Consider the following 23,110-nt stretch of genomic DNA (forward strand, 5'->3'; position numbering starts at 1 on the left):
CGCTCATGTCCAGACGACCAACCTTCGTGCAACGTCAAATGAAGGAATCGCATAATCCGTGCGTTAGCACCATCCGTGACTTCATCATCATCATATCGTGTTTTTTTCTACAGTAGCGTAGTGGTCGATTTTTGCAGCCTCTATTTTCTTTGCGGTGTACAGCCGAGTTTCTCACTGAATAGAGCAGTGTGCGCTGCAGGAAAGATTGTGCATTTTGTGGTGCAAGTGCAGCACGGTAACGCCATCAGCAAAAGCCATTGTTAAATAGGGTCAGAAAAGGTGGCGTAGAAGTTTCCAGCAGCTCCCGGATTCATCGACACTCCCCCGTCGCTTCGAAATCTTGTGCGCGTTGTGCGAGTCCCTTGTGCGAGCAGTTACATTTCGACCCGAGGAAAAAAATCCCCCGTCGTAACGCACCGTCATCATGGATGAGGAATACGACGCGATCGTGCTCGGAACCGGCCTGAAGGAGTGCATCCTCAGTGGAATGCTGTCCGTGTCGGGCAAGAAAGTGTTGCACATCGACCGAAATAAGTATTATGGTGGTGAATCGGCTTCGATTACGCCCCTCGAGGATTTGTTCTCTCGGTTCGCCGTGGACCTGCCGGAGGGAAAGTATGGTCGCGGTCGGGACTGGAATGTAGATTTGATTCCCAAATTCCTAATGGCCAACGGGCTGCTGGTGAAGCTGCTGATACACACGGGTGTGACCCGTTATTTGGAGTTTAAGTCAGTTGAAGGGAGCTACGTTTACAAAGGTGGTAAAATTTCCAAAGTTCCGGTCGATCAAAAGGAGGCTCTCGCGTCGGATCTGATGGGTACGTAATATTATGCATGAAGCGGCACAATAAGTTCGAGAAGTAGGACCACCTTTGTCCGTTAAAGTACGGGGGCTCCAGCAAAAATTTCGGTACTTTCCAACCAATTCGTTCTTTTTCTTTTTTGCACCTAAAATCTCTCTCTTTGGTCGTGTGGGCCTGCTGCTGGCTGCTCACATCGACGCATTCACTCACGTTGATTGCACGTAGACGTCTCTCCCTTTTTTTGATGGTGACGTAGAGCCGCTTGTCGAAATATCTTTCTCTTTCTTTCCCGCTCTCGAGCGAGCCGTTTCGGAATTATATTGTCCATTTTCCAATTGCACAGTAATGGGGGCTACACATACACACACAGAGAAATGCGCGAAAGCATACGCATGAAAACACGTAATGATGGAGTGTTATGGCGTGGAAACGCTAGTTGAAGAGTGCGAAAAATGAACCAAAACGAATAGAAGGAAAATGACACGTTGCTCGACCGCTCCAAGTTTACCTGCTAGAATCTACCCAGGAGGCAGTTTCTCTCTTCCCTGATATGGTATCATGTATGGATGCTGATGGCGTTGAGGGCATAGGGCAAATCTTGACATCAAAGCACACACAGGCAAGGAAATAAATGCATTGCAACTGCTTCGGCAACATGAAGAAACCATTCATTCATGAAGATTGCTCCAAGAAGAACCATAGCTTGCTATGTTTTAAAGAGCACACAAGTAAGACGGTCGTAGGAAAGCGTGTAGCATTAATTAACTCATTAGTATTTCAATACCGTACGCTGGTGTTGTTATGATGCATAATTATTATCAATCGTTTGACAACTATGGTACAGCGAACATGAAACGGACACCGTCTACCGTGGTGAAAGCTTTCAATTGCTGCGATTATCAATCATACGATTTTGTTTTTTTCTTTTTTTGATTGTCGGAACATGTGTCGATTGTCTGAGAAACTATTATGAATTGAAAACAGGAGCAACTAGGTACATCGATAGGCTATGGAAGCTATATGAAACGCTTTATTAAATTGTTTTAACTCTATCTTTTCAGGACTGTTTGAGAAACGACGCTTCCGGAACTTCCTGATCTACGTGCAGGACTTTGTCGCGGACGATCCAAAAACATGGAAGGACTTTGACCCATCCACCAAGGACATGCAGGCCTTGTACGAAAAGTTCGGACTGGAAAAGAGCACTCAAGATTTCACCGGTCACGCACTGGCCCTGTATCGAGATGATTCGTATCTTACCGAGCCGGCCATCAAAACGATCAATCGCATTAAGCTGTACTCGGACTCGCTGGCACGTTACGGCAAGTCGCCGTATCTGTACCCAATGTACGGTTTGGGAGAACTGCCCCAGGGCTTTGCACGACTATCGGCTATATACGGCGGTACGTACATGCTAGACAAGCCGATCGATGAAATTGTGTACGATGCCAGCGGAAAAGTCGTCGGCGTACGTTCCGGCGAAGAGGTGGCCAAATGTAAACAGGTCTACTGCGATCCCACCTATGTACCAAACAAGGTAAGCGAACGATACGATGATAAGTCCGTAGTGTGGCTAAGCTAACCCTCTCTGCAACATTTGTTTTCGCTTGGCAGGTACGCATCTCGGGAAAGGTTATTCGCTGCATTTGCTTGCTGGATCACCCGATCCCGAATACGAAGGATGCCCTTTCGACTCAGATCATCATTCCACAGATGCAGGTCGACCGCAAGTCGGACATTTACGTATCGCTCATCAGCTCGACGCATCAGGTATCGGCCAAAGGATGGTTCATTGCCATGGTATCCACCACGGTGGAAACCGGCAACCCCGAGGCAGAGATTAAACCCGGTCTTGATCTGCTCGGGCCGATCGCACAAAAGTTCATGTCCATTACGGATTACTACGAACCAACCGACGAAGGTTTGCAGTCCCAGGTGTTCATCTCGCAGTCGTACGATGCAACCACACACTTTGAAACCACCTGTCTGGATGTGCTTGACATTTTCAAGCGCGGCACCGGCGAGGACTTTGACTTTTCCAAAATCAAGCAGGAACTTGGTGACGAGGAGCAGTAAAACGGTTGGGCAGCCCTACAGTAGAACGCCACAGTGTGAAAAGGGAATGGGAGAAATAAGCAAACAACCATTGTGTGGAAAAAATAGAAGCTCCGAGGCGAAATTAATGGTGGAGCAAAGGTGCATGCCGACAAGGGCAACATCTATCCCTATCGTTTATCAATCATTATTCCAAGTTAGGGCTTTTTTGTACACTTTTATTTCTTAATTTGTGCTTCGAACCATCACGAGCAAATGCCGAAATGTACGTACAGCAGCAGTAACAACTGTGGTTCCCTGCTGGATGTAGAAAATGTTGTGTATGATATGAAGATTATCATTACTTTTGCTCGTTTGCGCTCCTCAAACGATTCTAAATGTGTTCCCCATTCTTTACTCCTGTTAACCCCACAAAACTTCATATTGTTTCTACCACGATTCATATATTCGCACTTGGGGTAATAGTAGAAAACGAAATTAACTTGTTGGTATCTTCTTGCGAAGGAGAAGTACCCGCAGACGAGCATCATCTTCTCGGATGGGTGCACTCTAGGGAAACTCGTATGTTCGAAGCTATGGAAATTACTCTATTATACCTTATCTCTTATTATGAATGATGAATAATCAATAACAAATCAGCCAAAAAAGTATGAAGAAAAAGACATCCGGATTACAATCAGTGTACGGTAACATCTGTTGCTGGGTAAGGCAAAACTAGCAAGAATGAAAGAAATGTTGATTATGAACACATCGAATCCCATTGAAGAACGCTGTCGCGACTAAGATAAATCGCTGAGGGAAGGATTTAATTTCAATTATTTAGCACTTTGCTTAGCAAGAGTGATTCGCCTCGGCATGGTTATATGGTCATCGAATCGTTGCAGAATGTTTCGCAGACATTGTTGCTATAAGCAGTCATTCGGGAAGCGATGGGATGGGGCTAGAGAAAATTAAACTTTCCTATTTTTGTACGGAGTAAAACAAAACACGTGACAAACATGGTTCAAATAGTCCTCGAATGTTGGCGTTATGTTGTAATCGGTCAAAGTCATAAGATATAGTTGCTTAAGGGTCGAATGAACAAAGAACAAACAACAGGTGCATGAAAGTATGTGAAACAAACAGCATTTTCGTGACGTTGATGATCGTCGCGGAGAAGTACGACTATTCACAAACCATTGCTAAAACATAGTACGATGGAACTGTGGGTGTTGTGTTGTGTATGTGTGTGTTTAACAACGAGTAGCAAAGAATACATGTTATTAGTGAACGAAAGTATAAAGATCACATCATCAAACACGACACAACGCGCTAGCACACATTCGAAATGTGCCCGGTATTGTCACACAGTGTCGGAAAACAGATACGCAAGCTTTTACAAGATGGCATTACAAAGCTGTTATCAAACACATTACACTATCGTATGGGCTATAGAGACGGAAGTAAGTTGATAAACTGCAAATCATAGTTAAAACGCCAATTCCAGTAGTAATCAGAATGACGGAACCGCAGAACTGCACACACACATACATGAAAAGCAAAGGGTATATGCAATAATTGCGTAAATTAAATGTGCAAAATCACCCAACTTTATACCTTATATGTTAGGATGCTAAACTCTTGTTCCAGCTTGTAATAACTGCATGGCGTGCATTCTTGATGAAGAAAAAAAAAATAAAATAAATAAATTGTGTGACACGGATTATTTGATATCATCTTCGCTTGCACTTTACATACCGTGTGTGCCGTTTGGTAATCAAGGGGAATGCTCGGTTTAATGTAAGGAAAAGTAGCGTATATCAATACATTGCATTGCATTGCACTGCATTTAGTGTTGCACATTTTATTTCAGGAATGCATTTATGTGGTCCGAATACAAAGAGAATGCAAAAGCAAACAAAAAAAATGCACGAGCCGAAAATGCAAAAAAGAGTCCAATTATGAAAAACAAAACATTCCTCTGCAGTTCGTTTCTTTCTGCCATTCGAAGCGTTTACTACACTCATCGATCTTGTTAGGCCGGGTGCATAGTGGCGAACAGTACGACTAATCAATTAAACAATTTACTTTCGTGCAGCATATATGTACACTTTTGTTCAGGTTCCAGCGCATGTGCTATCAGTATATATTCATTCTTATAGTTTTGCAAACGTGAGAATAAAACTATCCATTAATAAAAAACAAAAATACAATATCTACCTAGATGTAGCGTACTTTACTTGGGCCTAAATGTGTCATAAAATGCAAATTAATGTCACGGGAGTATGAGAGTGAGTATGATTAAGTTTCTTAATTAGGTATCCTTCACGTAGTTGGACTAGGAAGGACTAAACAGTGTGTTCACATAACATCGTTTATAGGCCTGGTTTTTGGAGTTAGCACTAGCCTTAACGCTGAACTTCTCTCAAGGTTGTGGACACATCAATGATGTCTTGTAATACTTACATTTATGGGCATATGGTTTGTGAGTCATGTGTTCTGTTCAAATTTGTAATTCTCATAACAGAACGCACAAGGTCAAGATGGTTCAAAGGTTTGGGCTGATATGAGCGTGATTAGGCCGGAATGGTAAGCAGACCATTGGTTGATGAAGACAATCGCAAGGTTGCTGAGGGATCTTGAACCTTGGTTCGATCACAACGTTGGCTTACAATTTTGACTACAAAATTCGAATCCTCATTGTCTCATCCTGGATTCGTACCGGTCGAGGACTACCGGACGTATCAGTGTGCAATATATCGTGCATTTCGTGTGTTGCTGTAGTCTTCTGGATTGTAGGAGTTTGTGGAGCACGTAGTATGCACGATTTCCCTGAATGTTGTGTGCGGGTGTAACAGTTCTGCAATCATCGGCTTGAGCACCAGCACCATCGTAGAGGTCTCTTCATCTCGAAGGTCTCGAACTTGAGTGACAAGCTCGTCTCTTCTCGTTATGTTATTTATTTTATCATGTAATACAATGTGTTCAGTAACTTTATAATTGTGACGTGAGTTTTAACTTTTGTCGAGAACACAAAACTGAACAAGCGAAGCCTTCGGATTTCGCTGCTCATGTTATTGTCCGAAGTTACGATCGTAAAAAGGTAGCAGAACTCTTCTACCACCTCAAGACAACGTTGTCGCCGACAACGTATACTCTGCTTCCGAGTCGGGATCTATCACGGTCAGAGGTTCGGGAAAGCAGCTACTTTGTCTACGTCGCATTGATCCTGAATTCAGCTGAGATAGATCAAAGTAACCTTTGTATACGGTTAGGTTATTCATTCAAGTTCCAACCGTTATCTTAACCACACGTGAAATATATGTATAAGTTGAAACCTACGGACATCCACAGGGTCAAAATCGTGACACCTTCCAGAGCGATGTTAAACAGCAAATAGGAGAGTCCGTCCCCTTGCCTCAGACGGCGGTGAGATTCGAACGATTCCGATAGTATGTAAGTACCAATAAATTGATGTCCCGTTTGTTGCTTAAACTTTGCAGATGCAAGAAATATCACTTGTTTCATCGCCAGACAAATGTTAATTATTGAATAGTTATCCCGGTAAATGTGATACACACAATAGGGCGAAACAATACACCATACGTTTGATTAGTATTATTGTTTATTATCGCGATTTTTCTCTTTTTCCTATTAGTTTAGATTCGTTTCGTTTTTACTATTCGTATTCGTATAGGAGTGTGTTCCATTTTTCCGTACGGCTGCATCGATAGAAGCAAAGAGCAATACAAATAAATGGAAACGGGAATGTACGCTGTGCGAGTATTTATCTTGCTGTGCAAAGCAAGAAGCGCAGAGTACGATTTTAGTGCTGATTGGTTTTGGTGGCAGTCTTCTGAGAGAACCTGATTACATTTATACAACTACTTATGGGTCAAAATTATTGTAAAGCACGGCATTTGGATGTAAGCAGATTTCACATTGCATGTGAAGTTGTGCTCCGAAAATGTGACTAAGTGCATCGATTGCATTTGATCGGATCTGAACACTTGCATTAACCGAACCATACGGAGCAGCATATGCTGCTGGCATATCAGTATAATGCGTTAAAGTTGGCAGTAAATTTCGATTTTGGGTGATAATGCTAGAAGTGGACCGGAAATAAATATCTCTGCCCCGTTTGTAGCCTGCCAATTACCAATTATTCAGAAAATATACAATAAGCAAGGTCGCTGCTCCTTACATGATATGCACATCATCTGGGAAATCCTTGGTATTCAGCCTTACATACAAGCGGTGCAAGATAAGATTTCCATTTCCATGGTGAAACCCGTCTATGGCAGTAAAAGGTAGTGAGTGTTGTTAGGTTGAAAACTTTTTTGTTTTATCATACATCTAAATCAACTGTTTATCGACAAGTGTATTAACATCACTTTTCGCAAATTTTATGTCGCAATTTCTTCAACGCTCCAATGTGCCTTTTTTGTAACACCCATACACAAACAAACTATATTACAACACTACATGTTAAGTGCCAGAAAGTGGTTCAAATGTAAAAAGAACATTGACAAACAAAAAAAAAACAAATTATTAATTCATACTTTGCTAACACTCCGTCGTCAAATCCTCCGTCGATCGTCGTTCATTCGTTCAGTATATATCAAAAGCATACTTTAAAATATCAATAAATTACAGTTAAAACGGAAGTGTGCCTCACCTACTACGAAGCTTCGTTCGAAAAAAGGGCGCACTTGCAAACATACAAGCGGCGTGTGCCGCATGTCCTTGGTGGGTGGTCGTAGCAGCTGCGGAACGCAGAACATAGACACACCGTAAACCTCAGCAAATTATTCGGACAATTAAAGTTACCCGATGTAACGTTTTAACCTTCATATTAACATTAATAAATAAAGGACTAGTAACGACCGACGGAGGAGATGGTATGGATGCGCTGGAATGCGATCGATCATGGTTGTGCGCGTTCGTTTTGCTTCAGCTGCCCTGACCTCTCGCATTCCTTACACTACATTCCTAATAAGAATTTGCAACTAAGCTACCTAAATGAACCTAAAGAAGGACACTGGTTCCGAGTTTCTAACTTGTTCGAGAAGACCGGAATTTTCCGACATTCTCATGCTGATCTTGTTGAGGGGTTTCCGATTTTTCTTACTGCAAGAGAGCATTTTGGTGCTCTTTGAGCAACTATCGTTCCTTTGTTTTGTAGCTCTCTCTATTTGCGGTTTGTTTTTACTGCTATTTACAGATTCATCCCTTACTTGTTGCTTCTCCTAACGATTTCTCTCTGTGCGAAAGCTTGGGATAGAAGGAAACTCTTACGGGTTCTTCTACAGCTACTTTTCGTTTAATGAGTGTTATCAACTACACCTAATCTTGGATTAGTGATCGATGTGCAGCCGTATTATTTTCTTTAAAGTAATTCTTTACATTTTCTTTGTTTTCTCTTCGTTTCGGTTAGTAATTTTTCGATTTGTTTTGTCTCGTAGTTTTCGTCTACACTTTTGTTCGCAATTGCTTCTATTATCCCATGAAATCATGATGCGACGGTTCCGATGGTTCGTGATGCGCAAAGAGTGGGTTGGGGAATTCGGGCGGATGCGGCAGTGGTCCTGTTATTGTTGGTCTTCGGCGATAGGCCATTAGCCAGCAAGACACAGCAACTGCAACAGCCACCAAGGCTAGCAACGCAGTAATAACCAACGCCAATATCAGCCCGATCATCGACACACAAATGTCCTCCACTCGCTGTGCCGCCGGTGTGACTGTGACGTAAATAGAATGTACATTTCCGTACAGTTAGTTATCCATCTGCTGTACTTTTCGTGTATCATTTTGCACTCTACTTACTGTTGTTTGAATCGAACGATCGTTCTTCGCGTTTCTCTAGCGTCAAAATCGCATTTGATTGAATCGTAATTTCCTCACGCAGTGTGCCCTCGACGCCCAGCGAATCGTCCGTGGCCAGTGCTGTATCGTCAGCAGCACGTCGAGTACGGTTGTACACCACCTCGATCGTGCGCATCATATCGATACCAAGTGTCTCACGACGCCGACGCCGCTTACCGTACGCATTGGCTCCATGACAATTGACCGGTTGACATTTGCCGAAACATACCCGAATGTTGCACTGGAAGCGGATGTTGTCACTTGAAGGGAACTTGAAAGCGTTAAAGCTCGCTAACAGGCTGTTTGTTTCTGCGTTGTACTCCCAATCTCCGAAAATCGAAGGATCGGTAGCACAACCGTCTTCATCGGTGACGATGTATTCGTTTTCCACACTTTCCTCCATGGTTTTAGCCACACAGCTGCGAGCAAATCCCCCATAGATTGCTGTGAAAAAAATCGCCCATTAGTATGCGCCGTGATAGAATGGTTTAACTTAAAGTCTGCACTTACTTGCTGGTTGTACTTCAACTTGCAGTCGCAGGTTGTCTCCAATTTCGGCCGAATTGATTTCCTCTCCGTTGAACGCTACGATGCGCATGGCACAGGTTGGCGGCGGTCCGGTGTTAGCGATTGTTCCAGCCGTCGTCAGCATCTGCACGTTGAACCCAAGCGTGACGTTCTGTTCGCCCGTTTGGTATACACACTTGATGTGGTACGCCTGGGCCTTATACGTCACTAGTTTCGGGTGCTTCTGAATTACCAGCACAAAGCTGGCGATGCCATTGACGTGAATTAAACCGCAGCTGCCAAAGTGTACCTTGAATATTTGTGTGCGAGCCGACGATGTATCACCGGCTAAGTTCACAACTCGGCGACATTCCTCGTCTTTGCTGTGACCTTTCACGTACAGCACACCATTGAAATTTGATTCAGCTAGATCTATGACGACCTGCACACCATCAGCCTGACACGTTACTACCATTTCTGGCTGTGGGAAGTCCGTTCGGAAGTTAGTCGTTTGATCTGCAAAAGTTCAGACAACAGTTAGTACTGAATACTTCGAAAAAGAACCGTATCATCCCTATCCCCCAATGCTACTTACTGCAATGTTCCTCTGGATTTCCAGTGTATCCTGTAATGCACTGACACACCGCTTGATGGTTCGTTGCGTTGCACAGCGCATTGGTGCCACATATTTTCCTCTGACATGGATCGTCACAAGTCTTCGATTCCAGATTACAGTATCGCCAATCGGCACAGTGCTCATCTCGTTCGCATTCCGGTTTTTCGCTGCGAACACACTCGCCCCGGCTAGTTAACCGGTAGCCGTACTCGATTGGACAAATACAGCGACCACGCTCATCGATGATCAGACCACGTTCAAGCGCACATACGCAGCGACCCGTTTCGTCAATTTTGAGTCCATCTTCTTCTCGACACGGTTGGCAATCGTCGTACAGTGACAATCCATAGCCCGGTGGGCAGACACATTCCCCGTTAGAGTTACGCACAAATCCACGATCTGTCGGACATAACGCCACTGTTTGTAAAAAAAAGTGAAAGGAAATTATTATTATTAGCAAAAAAGACCTAAACTGCTCAATAACGCTTTGATCACTTACTTTTATCGCACTGTATAGCAGCATTGCCTTGATATCCAGGGAGACATTCGCATATCATAGTGCGGACTGGTAACGTGTCCAGTACCTTGCAGTTTGAGTTCACTCCACACGGTTCTGTCACGTTACACGGGTTCACGCATTCGCCCTGTATGCAGGCTGTCTGCGATGGACATTCACCGTCCGTCATGCAACGATCGTCACGCAGCACACATCCTTGCAGTGGGTCGTTTTCGAAAGGTGGGGGGCAGGCACATTCGGGTCGATGTTGGTACACCTGACACTGTTCGTTCTGTGCACATACTGCTTGCAGTTCGCATGGATTCTCGCACTTTCCGTTGATGCATGCCTTATCCAGCGGGCAGTCTGAATCGCGTCGACATCCGATCAGCTTGCAGGCTACTTTGGGATTGCCTTCGTAGCCCGGCACACACTCGCATACAGCACGGTGGTTAATTCCTATGCATTCAGCCTGCGTACCGCAGCTTTCCATTGAGCATGCTGGCACGCATTGACGGTTGTAGCATGTGTGCTGTCCTGAGCAGTCACTATCTGATCGGCATTCGATTTTGATACATTGCGTCTCTGGATCGCCGTCGTAACCCTGTGCACAGGAACAGACGGGTTTGTGATCCTTAACGCGACACTCTGCGTTTGGTCCACAGTTGCACGGATCGCGACATATACTGTTGATGCAAGCTGTATCACTTGAACAATCGGAGTCGGATATGCAGCCCGCCTTCACCACAGGTTTGCAAGTGCCACTACCACTGCTTACGTATCCGTCTGGGCAGGTACACAACATGGTGCGCACCGGTGAAGAAGGTACCACTTCACAACGAGCTGGCTGATTACACGGTGTCAATGCATTGCAGGGCTCCGTGCATTTGTTGTCAATACATGCCAAATGTGACGGACAGTCTGTATCATACTGACACTCCGGAACAATTTCTGGCCGGCAATCCACGTACGGATTTCCTACTAGCCCAACCGGGCACCGACAGACCACCAGATGATTCTGCGCACGACATTCCGCTCGTGCGGAGCAGGAGTTCTCATAGATGCATGGATTGACGCATTGCGAGTTACGACACTGCTTGTCATCCGGACAGTCATTGTTACTGCGACACTCGACTACATTACATTGCACCAGCGGATTGCCACGGAAGCCGCTCAGACAGCGGCATTCAGCCCGATTCGCTCGGCCGAAGCATTCTGCTCCAATTCCGCATGGGTCATGGTCGAGACACGGGTTGACGCAATTTCCGTTGACACATGCCTTGCTTGTTTCGCATTCCGAATCAACGCGGCAACCAATCGCACGACAAGCGATGTTGGGATTGCCCTCGTAACCATCCTCACACGAGCACACCGCCCGGTGATTCTTGATCGAACAGATGGCATTCGTGCCACAGCTGCATGGGTCGCGGCACTGTCGGTTAATGCATGCCTCCTTTGCCGGACATTCGGAATCAGTCGTGCAAACACCTACTGGTGTTTGTAGTACGATTCGCTTACATTCTCCAGCGCTATCCGGCACGTGCATTGCAGGACATTCGCAAACCATTGTCCGTACTGGCACGGAGTCTTGTACAGTACACAGTGCTGATGCACCACATGGTTTCAATTCATCACACGGATTGACGCAACGGTTTCCGATACAAGCCAGACGGCTGGGACAATCTCCGTCCACGCGACACTCTTCCCGTTCCACGGCACGTGGTCGACAGAACGAATATGGATTACCTTCTGGCATTTGCTCTGGACACTTGCACTGGGCCAGATGATTAATCACGAAGCATTGTGCATTCTGGGCGCACGGTGAATTGGCGCAAGGGTCCACGCACTGCTCTTGTTGACATGCGAGCGTTTGCGCACATTCGCCATCGTAGTGACATTCTACGCGCCTGCATCTCTCAAACGGATCGCCCTCCAGCCCAGGCAAACAACGGCATGCGGCTTGATGTCGATCACCATAACATTGCGCATTCAGTGCGCAAGGATTCTGATACAGACACGGATCAACACATGCCCCGTTCGTGCACTGTTTGTCGTTCGTGCAATCGTTATCACTCTGGCACTCCAGTTTGAAGCAACCCGTTTGTGCGTTGCCGGAATAACCCGGACGACAGCTACACACCGGATAGTGATCCTTCACAAAACAGTCTGCGTTTTGACCACAGTTGCATGGATTAGCACATATTTCATTTACGCAAGTTTCACTTCGCGTACAATCCGAATTGGATCGACAACGTGGAAGATCTCCGGCAGCTGAAATTGGAAAGAAAGAAGATGAAAGGTTTCATTTTTAGCGTGGGCTTCCCAAACGCCACCAATCCATTACACTTACGCGGTATACAGTTTCCATTGCCGTCCATAGTATATCCAGCCGGGCAGTTGCACACTGCCTGATGTTTGTTAGTGCGACACAGCGCACCACGCCCGCATGCATCGTTAACACACGGGTTTATGCACCGATCGTTAATGCACGATCGATCATCGGAACAGTCATCATCAACAACACACTCTTTGGGTGATGTTACGCGCGGTTCCGGTAGACATTCGATGTGAGCGTTTCCAACATATCCCGGTGAACAGGTACATTGTGCTCGGTGATTGGCGGACGTACATTGCGCATTTATACCGCACGGATCCGCTTTGCACGCTGTAATGCATTGACCACGCACGCATCGCTCTGTATCAGCGCAATCATTGTCCAACCGGCATTCATCTATCACAATCGGCTTGCAGCTTCCAGATCGGTCCATCAACATGTCTGTCTGGCATGCACAAATGATTGTACGTAGTGGCAGCGTGTCGATTACATTGCAAATCTGCTGGTTCGTGCAGGGTGTTAGCTCCGCACAGGGATTGACACAACGGTTACGTATACAGGCCTGCTGTGAACCACATTCACTGTCCATGCGACATTCTGGTTCCGGTTCATCGCGCAAGCACTCAACATATGGATTGCCACGCATACCAGGAGCACACTCGCAGCTCGCCTGATGATTCTTTGCCACACAGGTCGCTGTACGAGCGCACGTTTCATCCTCACATACCGGACGGCAAACTCGATTCAACCTGTCGCACGCTTCATGCTCAGCACAATCTTCGTTGTATTGACACATACCAGTGACGCACGATACGAACGGGTTTCCTTGTGTGCCTGGTGGACAGATGCAAACGGCTCGGTGGCTTTGAGCAACACAACTAGCACCTCGTCCACACTGTGTGGCACCGTATGTGCATGGACTGATACACTTTTCATTGAAGCATGCCTTATCAAATGGACATTCCGTATCGGTCTTACATTCCGCTGTAATACATATAAAATTTAGAAATATTTAGCACATGCAAAGTATAGCTCATGTCATATGCATAACATTCGTTATGCAATATTTTGCAATACTTACGCTTATAGCATTGTGTTTTTGGATCTCCACCCCAGCCGATGGGGCACGTACAATGTGGCCGATGATAGATAGCACGACATTCTGCATTGCCACCACATGGATTGCTTTCTGCGCATGGGTCCTGGCATCGTTCGTTAACGCAGGCCATACTGGATGAGCAATCGGCATCGACAACACATTCCGGTGATACAACCGGTGGTTTATAGCAGTTCTGGAATGGATCACCCACCGTACCGACGGGGCAAGAGCAAATAGCTTTATGGCTTTGAGCCAAACATTCTGCCGTTGGGGCGCAAGGATTGTAGTTGCTGCACACATCCACACAAACTCGCGCTCGACAAGATTCGGTCGGTGAACACTCCACGTCGCTGTAGCACCCAGGTTCGTCTTTAGAGACTGTAGGCAACGATGAAATAAACATGCGTTAATGAAAGCACATCAAGTGTTGCAACTGATAGCACACTACGAAGCGTTGGCTAGGGATGGGTATTGTTTTATAGAGCAGATAGAGGGTGTAATAAACATGGAAATTTAAAAGAATTGTATCAGCTAGAAAGGAGAAAACAACATTAAACATTTGTCTGAAAGCCAGAAAGAAGGATTTGGTTAAAGCTTGGAAATAATGCGTTTCTACTGGATTTACTAAAAAAAGCAATATGCTAGTTAGTTTTAATGATGTGCCAAATATACCTGGCAAGCACTGTCTTTCAGCATCACCCGCGTATCCTTCCTCACAAACACAATACATTGTTCGGAGTGGCAAGGTGTCTTGCACTGTACATACTGCATGCTCTGCGCAAGGTTTCGTTTCTGTGCATGGATTCTTGCAAACACCCCCGAAGCAAGCAAGCTTGCTTGAACAATCCGCATCCATAGTACATTGTGCTGGATCACGTACAGGAACTGTAAAAAATAGATGAAAAATTATATTGTTTAGAAATATTGTATATTCCATTAAATGTTGTGATGCATACTTTTTTCGCATGAAAATTGCGGATCTCCCGTGTATCCTGGTGGGCATCTGCAGTTGGCCTGATGATTATCCACTCGGCACTGAGCATTTGGCGCACAGTTGCACGGGTCGCGGCACTGCTCATTCTGACACGATTGATGGTACGGGCATTCGTCATTGGTTGTGCATTCTGGACGCGTACAACCGACCAAAGGATTTCCTCGATACCCATCCGTGCAGTGGCAACGTGCATTGTGATTGTAGTCAGACTTGCAGAATGCGTTACGACCACACTGCGTATGACGGCATGGATCGATACAATTCTTGTTAACGCAAGCTTCTGTCACTGGACAGTCGCTATCGCTGCGGCATCCGACCTCGTAGCAAGCGAGCTGCGCATTACCCGTGTAACCTTCACGGCAGGCACAAATCGCACGATGGAATTGTACGCGGCATTCTGCATTCTGTGTGCAAAGTCCTGTGCCTATCGTACACGGATTCTGGCATTGCGCGTTAATACATGCCTTGTCGTTCGTGCATTGGTTATCGTTAGTACATTCTGGCTGTGGCTGTAGTGGTTCGTCACGTTGCGGCATGCACTGGACGAAAGGTGAACCTGCATGACGTGCCGGGCACGAGCACACGGGCGAGTGATTAATCACACTGCACAATGCATTTATACCGCAAGCACCGACGCAAGGATCCTGACATCTTTGATTGTAACAGGCGCGGTTTGTTGAACAATCTGAGTTGATAATACACTCCGGATATTGACATTCGGCACGATCACCTACTACGCGACATATTCCGTTTGTACGACATGGCGATGGATTACAGGGATCCTTTGGAGCAGCAATCTTGCACTCTACAAATGGATCACCGATCATGTTTCTCGGACAGGAGCAAACTGGACTATTGTTGATAGCGTGACACTCAGCTCTATAACCACACACTCCGGGACACGGATCGACACATTTCTTGTTGACGCACGTTCTATCTCTGGGACAGTCGCTATTAATCACGCACTCTGGGTAGCAGCCACGTCCGAATGGACTTCCTCTAAATTCGGGCAAACATTCGCATACAGCATTGCCGTTCGACACACGACAAATAGTATTTTGTCCACAAGGCGATGGATAACATGGATCCGATGGTGGTGGAACTGTATGGAAGAATTCCGTACCATTTACATGAGTTTAAAAATTAATTTTCATTCGTTAATTTTTCAACCTACCTTCCTCTCGCAGACATTGTTCAAAAGCGTTTCCTTTCATGCCTTCTGGACACGAACATACGGGCGTGTGATTAACCACGGAACACTCCGCATTTCGTCCACACACACCAGGACACGGATCCTTGCAGCGGTTGTTAATGCAAGCCAAAGATTTTTGACAGTCACCATTCCCAACGCATTCCGGACGACAAGTTTCGTACGGATTTCCGAAATAGTTCTCTATACATTCGCATACTGCTGTTCCGCCATTTGCTGGACGGCATCGTGCATTGACACCGCATGGCGATGGATAACATGGGTCTCTCGGTTCAGCCTGTGGTGGTGGCTTGGTTACTGTAATGCATTAATAATAATTAAAGAACAAACCATGAAGAATATACATACACAATTGTGGATGGATTAACGTATTTATGGAATAGTAAAATGTACAAATATTGCGATTTAAAATATAGTTTATACACACACAAACGCTATGGCAAAGGATTAACACTCACTTTTTAATGTACAAGTGCGGAACGGATCCCCTTCGTAACCGTCGGGACAGAAACAGTTAGCAACATGCAATGAAACGTGACATCTCGCATCTGCGCCGCACGCATTAAGACAAGGATCGACACATTTTTGCCTTGAGCATGCCTGAACACGGGAACAGTCCGAATTAGTTGTACACTCTGGCTGGCAATTGGGTGGTGAACCCAACATTTCCGGTTGACAACTACACGACGGAACACCATTTACATTGACACAAAGAGCATTTGAGCCGCACGGTGATGGATGGCATGGATCGGCCGGTATATTCAGAGGAGGTGATTTTTCAGCTGTAATACGAAAAGGATCAATTTGATAAGCAAGTGATCTAGCTTCCCGAACAAAAGGCGTAAATTACCAATTTCATAACATCTAGAGAAAGGATCTCCAGTCATCCTCGGAGGGCATGTACAAATTGGATTATGATTAACCGTTGTGCAGCGAGCCGAAAATCCACAGCTACCAGGACAAGGATCGGTACATTTAAAATTAATGCAAGCTTGCGAAAGCACACATTCAAAACTTCCAGTGCATTCCGGACGACACATCGGAGGACTACCAAAATATCCAGATAAACAGGAGCACACAGCTTGTCCATTGATTTCGCGACACTGGCTATTAGGACCGCAAGGTGATGGACTGCATGGATTGGTCACAGCTGGAGCTTGCTGTGGCCGACACTGCACAAAAGCATTTCCGGCCATTCCATCCGGACATCGGCACATCGGAATGTGATTGATCACTTCGCATAGTGCATCTTGGCCGCAAGTACCCGGACAAGGATCTACACACTTGCTACGAATACAGGCCCTGTCCCGAGCGCAGTCCGAGTTCAAAACGCACTCTGGCCTGCAGCCTCGGTACGGATCGCCTTGGTACTCTGGCAAACATGTGCAAATACCGTTCTGGCATTGCGCATTTGCCCCACAGGGCGAGGGATTGCACGGATCATCATTGACGGGCTCAGGCGCTGTTGGAGGAAGGGGATTCGTTATGGAGAGATCTGAGAGCCAAAGGAACGCGGGGAAATTCTTACGTGGCGGTGGCATGGGTCGACAGCTTGTGAAAGGATTTCCAGTGTATCCTTCTTCGCACGTACAAATGGGAGTATGGTTGATCACATTACATCTGGCATTGATGCCACACGATCCCGGACAAGGGTCTCGACATTTCTCGTTCATGCATGCCTGATTGCTCGGACATTCCGCATTAATTGTGCATTCGGGGCGACAATTTGGCGGCGATCCAATGTAGTTGATCAAGCATGAACATGAAGGAGAGCCGTTTACATCACGGCACTGTGAGTTTGGACCGCACGGAGACGGAACGCATGGGTTCCTTACGACGATTGGTGTATCTTGTACCGGAGCTGTTGTAGAAAAGAACAACGATACTGTAGGACTGGAGGTGGAAGAGCCTAAGGCTTGAGTATGGAGAAAGAGGCGCTTACGTGGTATAGGGTAGCATCTCGTGAACGGATCGCCTGTGTATCCAGATTGACAAGAGCAAATGGGACTGTGATTATTGACGTTGCACCTAGTATTGGTACCGCATGTTCCAGGGCACGGGTCAACACATTTCTGATTGACGCATGCCTTGTCTAAGGCACATTCCGAGCTCACCACACACTCAGGGCGACATCCCGGAGGAGAGCCGACATAAGTGGGTAGACACGAGCAGACTGCCTGTCCATTAACCTCTCGACATTGGCTGTTGGGACCACAAGGACTCGGTTGACAAGGATTGACGTACTCTTGTACCGCTGTAGTAAAGGGGAGACACAACACGACATTGAACACAACTAATCAACACATACAGCGAAAGCAATGCAATGGGAAAGGGAGCGGGAAAGTCATATGTTTCGTATTTCGTATGTTTGGTCGGGATTGTCTAACATGGGATGTCAAAGAAAAAGTGCGGGTCAACAGTGAACATCGGTTGTCTAACTAAGCTTGGTCGAGTGAAGCGAGATGTCAAGCACGCAACAGGCAACGTATTCGATGAAGGGTTGCTTACGTTCTCTCTCTTGGATGTTACAATATCTGAATGGATCTCCGTCGTATCCGGGGAAACAGGTACACGAGGGCAGATGGTTCACGACCTGGCAGTCAGCATTCTGACCGCAAGTGCCTGGACAAGGATCCTGACATTTATTCCTAACACAAGCCCTGTTGGATGGACAGTCCGAGTTGAGCACACATTCTGGACGACAGCCTTCGTACGGATTTCCATAGTGATCCTCAATGCATGTACATGATCCGGCACCATTTTGTTCCCTACATTGTGCGTTGGCTCCACATGGGTTGGGTAGGCAAGGTGTCGTTTGATCTTTGGGCGTATCTTGTATGAACGGTACGCACTGAGTGAAAGGATCGCCTGTATATCCAATGGCACAAATGCACATAGGTGTATGGCTGACAACCCTACATTCCGCGTTGGCCCCACAAGCACCCGGACATGGATCTTGACACTTTTGTCGTATGCATGCCAAGTTGTTTGAGCAATCAGAGTTGCTGACACATTCCGGGCGGCAGTTGGGTGGAGCACCTATCATGCCCTCTATACATGTACAAGACGGGGAATCGCCGACTGGGCGGCACTGAGCATTTGGTCCACAAGGAGACGGTTGGCAAGGATTGCTTGGGGTCATTTGTACCGGAGGCTCGACTGAAAGTGATCAAGAATGACAGGAGAGAGTGATCGTAAGCGATCAAGAAGCGAAACAAGCGTAGATTCATATGGTTGAGGAACATACTCATTGGCTGACAGCGTACGAATGGGTCGCCCGTGTATCTTTCCGGGCAGCTGCAAATTGGATTATGATTCACAACCGAGCACCTGGCTCCTACTCCACATGTTCCAGGACAAGGATCCCTACATTTCTGGTTGGTACACGCTTGATTCTGAGGACACTCAGCACTCACAACGCATTCCGGACGACATGTCGGAGGGCTTCCAATGTATCCTGGGACACAGGAGCACACAGCTTGTCCATTGATTTCGCGACACTGGCTATTAGGACCGCAAGGTGATGGACTGCATGGATTGGTCACAGCTGGAGCTTGCTGTGGCCGACACTGCACAAAAGCATTTCCGGCCATTCCATCCGGACATCGGCACATCGGAATGTGATTGATCACTTCGCATAGTGCATCTTGGCCGCAAGTACCCGGACAAGGATCTACACACTTGCTACGAATACAGGCCCTGTCCCGAGCGCAGTCCGAGTTCAAAACGCACTCTGGCCTGCAGCCTCGGTACGGATCGCCTTGGTACTCTGGCAAACATGTGCAAATACCGTTCTGGCATTGCGCATTTGCCCCACAGGGCGAGGGATTGCACGGATCATCATTGACGGGCTCAGGCGCTGTTGGAGGAAGGGGGTTCGTTATGGAGAGATCTGAGAGCCAAAGGAACGCGGGGAAATTCTTACGTGGCGGTGGCATGGGTCGACAGCTTGTGAAAGGATCTCCAGTGTATCCTTCTTCGCACGTACAAATGGGAGTATGGTTGATCACATTACATCTGGCATTGATGCCACACGATCCCGGACAAGGGTCTCGACATTTCTCGTTCATGCATGCCTGATTGCTCGGACATTCCGCGTTGATTGTGCATTCGGGGCGACAATTTGGCGGCGATCCAATGTAGTTGATCAAGCATGAACATGAAGGAGAGCCGTTTACATCACGGCACTGTGAGTTTGGACCGCACGGAGACGGAACGCATGGGTTCCTTACGACGATTGGTGCATCTTGCACCGGAGCTGTTGTAGAAAAGAACAACGATACTGTAGGACTGGAGGTGGAAAAGTATGGAGAAAGAGGCGCTTACGTGGTATAGGGTAGCATCTCGTGAACGGATCGCCTGTGTATCCAGATTGACAAGAACAAATGGGACTGTGATTATTGACGTTGCACCTAGCATTGGTACCGCATGTTCCAGGGCACGGGTCAACACATTTCTGATTGACGCAGGCTTTGTCTAAGGCACATTCCGAGCTCACCACACACTCAGGGCGACATCCCGGAGGAGAGCCGACATAAGTGGGAAGACACGAGCAGACTGCCTGTCCATTAACCTCTCGACATTGGCCGTTGGGACCACAAGGACTCGGTTGACAAGGATTGACGTACTCTTGTACCGCTGTAGTAAAGGGGAGACACAACACGACATTGAACACAACTAATCAACACATACAGCGAAAGCGATGCAATGGGAAAGGCAGCGGGAAAGTCATATGTTTCGTATTTCGTATGTTTGGTCGGGATTGTCTAACATGGGATGTCAAAGAAAAAGTGCGGGTCAACAGTGAACATCGGTTGTCTAACTAAGCTTGGTCGAGTGAAGCGAGATGTCAAGCACGCAACAAGCAACGTATTCGATGAAGGGTTGCTTACGTTCTTTCTCTTGGATGTTACAATATCTGAATGGATCTCCGTCGTATCCGGGGAAACAGGTACACGAGGGCAGATGGTTAACGACCTGGCAGTCAGCATTCTGACCGCAAGTGCCTGGACAAGGATCCTGACATTTATTCCTAACACAAGCCCTGTTGGATGGGCAGTCCGAGTTGAGCACACATTCTGGACGACAGCCTTCGTACGGATTTCCATAGTGATCCTCAATGCATGTACATGATCCGGCACCATTTTGTTCCCTACATTGTGCGTTGGCTCCACATGGGTTGGGTAGGCAAGGTGTCGTTTGATCTTTGGGCGTATCTTGTATGAACGGTACGCACTGAGTGAAAGGATCGCCTGTATATCCAATGGCACAAATGCACATAGGTGTATGACTGACAACCCTACATTCCGCGTTGGCCCCACAAGCACCCGGACATGGATCTTGGCACTTTTGTCGTATGCATGCCAAGTTGTTTGAGCAATCAGAGTTGCTGACACATTCCGGGCGGCAGTTGGGTGGAGCACCTATCATGCCCTCCATACATGTACAAGACGGGGAATCACCGACTGGGCGGCACTGAGCATTTGGTCCACAAGGAGACGGTTGGCAAGGATTGCTTGGGGTCATTTGTACCGGAGGCTCGACTGAAAGTGATCAAGAATGACAGGAGAGAGTGATCGTAAGCGATCAAGAAGCGAAACAAGCGTAGATTCATATGGTTGAGGAACATACTCATTGGCTGACAGCGTACGAATGGATCGCCCGTGTATCTTTCCGGGCAGCTGCAAATTGGATTATGATTCACAACCGAGCACCTGGCTCCTACTCCACATGTTCCAGGACAAGGATCCCTACATTTCTGGTTGGTACACGCTTGATTCTGAGGACACTCAGCACTCACAACGCATTCCGGACGACATGTCGGAGGGCTTCCAATGTATCCTGGGACACAGGAGCACACAGCTTGTCCATTGATTTCGCGACACTGGCTATTAGGACCGCAAGGTGATGGACTGCATGGATTGGTCACAGCTGGAGCTTGCTGTGGCCGACACTGCACAAAAGCATTTCCGGCCATTCCATCCGGACATCGGCACATCGGAATGTGATTGATCACTTCGCATAGTGCATCTTGGCCGCAAGTACCCGGACAAGGATCTACACACTTGCTACGAATACAGGCCCTGTCCCGAGCGCAGTCCGAGTTCAAAACGCACTCTGGCCTGCAGCCTCGGTACGGATCGCCTTGGTACTCTGGCAAACATGTGCAAATACCGTTCTGGCATTGCGCATTTGCCCCACAGGGCGAGGGATTGCACGGATCATCATTGACGGGCTCAGGCGCTGTTGGAGGAAGGGGGTTCGTTATGGAGAGATCTGAGAGCCAAAGGAACGCGGGGAAATTCTTACGTGGCGGTGGCATGGGTCGACAGCTTGTGAAAGGATCTCCAGTGTATCCTTCTTCGCACGTACAAATGGGAGTATGGTTGATCACATTACATCTGGCATTGATGCCACACGATCCCGGACAAGGGTCTCGACATTTCTCGTTCATGCATGCCTGATTGCTCGGACATTCCGCATTAATTGTGCATTCGGGGCGACAATTTGGCGGCGATCCAATGTAGTTGATCAAGCATGAACATGAAGGAGAGCCGTTTACATCACGGCACTGTGAGTTTGGACCGCACGGAGACGGAACGCATGGGTTCCTTACAACGATTGGTGTATCTTGCACCGGAGCTGTTGTAGAAAAGAACAACGATACTGTAGGGCTGGAGGTGGAAGAGCCTAAAGCTTGAGTATGAAGAAAGGGGCGCTTACGTGGTATGGGGTAGCATCTCGAGAACGGATCGCCTGTGTATCCAGACTGACAAGAACAAATGGGACTGTGATTATTGACGTTGCACCTAGCATTGGTACCGCATGTTCCAGGGCACGGGTCAACACATTTCTGATTGACGCATGCCTTGTCTAAGGCACATTCCGAGCTCACCACACACTCAGGGCGACATCCCGGAGGAGAGCCGACATAAGTGGGTAGACACGAGCAGACTGCCTGTCCATTAACCTCTCGACATTGGCTGTTGGGACCACAAGGACTCGGTTGACAAGGATTGACGTACTCTTGTACCGCTGTAGTAAAGGGGAGACACAACACGACATTGAACACAACTAATCAACACATACAGCAAAAGCAATGCAATGGGAAAGGCAGCGGGAAAGTCATATGTTTCGTATTTCGTATGTTT

The 23,110-nt window shown here is 46.9% G+C and overlaps 2 protein-coding genes across 2 annotated transcripts in view; one reads left to right on the forward strand and one right to left on the reverse strand.

Annotated features, from left to right (window-relative positions):
* Nucleotides 1-74: 74 nt before the first annotated feature.
* Nucleotides 75-3,026, forward strand: LOC125762682 (rab GDP dissociation inhibitor alpha). Its single transcript, XM_049425066.1, has 3 exons — nucleotides 75-818; nucleotides 1,865-2,340; nucleotides 2,418-3,026. Exons 1-3 carry the CDS (start codon nucleotides 425-427, stop codon nucleotides 2,877-2,879), a joined length of 1,332 nt encoding a protein of 443 aa, XP_049281023.1. The 5' UTR covers nucleotides 75-424; the 3' UTR covers nucleotides 2,880-3,026.
* Nucleotides 3,027-6,444: 3,418 nt separating this feature from the next.
* LOC125762678 (uncharacterized) overlaps nucleotides 6,445-23,110 on the reverse strand; it is a 146,052-nt gene continuing 129,386 nt past the window's right edge. The window contains exons 71-92 of the mRNA XM_049425058.1: nucleotides 22,683-22,994; nucleotides 22,269-22,601; nucleotides 21,591-22,202; nucleotides 20,852-21,502; nucleotides 20,286-20,597; nucleotides 19,885-20,217; nucleotides 19,207-19,818; nucleotides 18,468-19,118; nucleotides 17,902-18,213; nucleotides 17,488-17,820; nucleotides 16,810-17,421; nucleotides 16,418-16,741; nucleotides 15,924-16,256; nucleotides 14,712-15,851; nucleotides 14,428-14,640; nucleotides 13,738-14,133; nucleotides 12,672-13,640; nucleotides 10,325-12,592; nucleotides 9,805-10,242; nucleotides 9,213-9,725; nucleotides 8,664-9,146; nucleotides 6,445-8,578 (exon numbers count right to left, since the gene is read on the reverse strand). Of these exons, the coding sequence (XP_049281015.1) occupies nucleotides 8,337-8,578; nucleotides 8,664-9,146; nucleotides 9,213-9,725; nucleotides 9,805-10,242; nucleotides 10,325-12,592; nucleotides 12,672-13,640; nucleotides 13,738-14,133; nucleotides 14,428-14,640; nucleotides 14,712-15,851; nucleotides 15,924-16,256; nucleotides 16,418-16,741; nucleotides 16,810-17,421; nucleotides 17,488-17,820; nucleotides 17,902-18,213; nucleotides 18,468-19,118; nucleotides 19,207-19,818; nucleotides 19,885-20,217; nucleotides 20,286-20,597; nucleotides 20,852-21,502; nucleotides 21,591-22,202; nucleotides 22,269-22,601; nucleotides 22,683-22,994 (12,392 nt within the window). The 3' untranslated portion in view covers nucleotides 6,445-8,336. The remainder of the gene's footprint in view (nucleotides 8,579-8,663; nucleotides 9,147-9,212; nucleotides 9,726-9,804; nucleotides 10,243-10,324; nucleotides 12,593-12,671; nucleotides 13,641-13,737; nucleotides 14,134-14,427; nucleotides 14,641-14,711; nucleotides 15,852-15,923; nucleotides 16,257-16,417; nucleotides 16,742-16,809; nucleotides 17,422-17,487; nucleotides 17,821-17,901; nucleotides 18,214-18,467; nucleotides 19,119-19,206; nucleotides 19,819-19,884; nucleotides 20,218-20,285; nucleotides 20,598-20,851; nucleotides 21,503-21,590; nucleotides 22,203-22,268; nucleotides 22,602-22,682; nucleotides 22,995-23,110) is intronic.

The sequence above is a fragment of the Anopheles funestus genome, chromosome 2RL (genome assembly GCF_943734845.2).
Source record: "Anopheles funestus chromosome 2RL, idAnoFuneDA-416_04, whole genome shotgun sequence".
Classification (NCBI taxonomy): Eukaryota; Metazoa; Arthropoda; class Insecta; order Diptera; family Culicidae; genus Anopheles; species Anopheles funestus.

Excerpts from the sequence above, each read along its gene's own strand:
- LOC125762682 (XM_049425066.1), top strand. The coding sequence starts at position 425 with ATGGATGAGGAATACGACGCGATCGTGCTCGGAACCGGCCTGAAGGAG. Across the intron at positions 819-1,864 it reads TCTCGCGTCGGATCTGATGG|GACTGTTTGAGAAACGACGC; the intron begins GTACGTAATATT and ends CTATCTTTTCAG. Across the intron at positions 2,341-2,417 it reads CCACCTATGTACCAAACAAG|GTACGCATCTCGGGAAAGGT; the intron begins GTAAGCGAACGA and ends TTCGCTTGGCAG.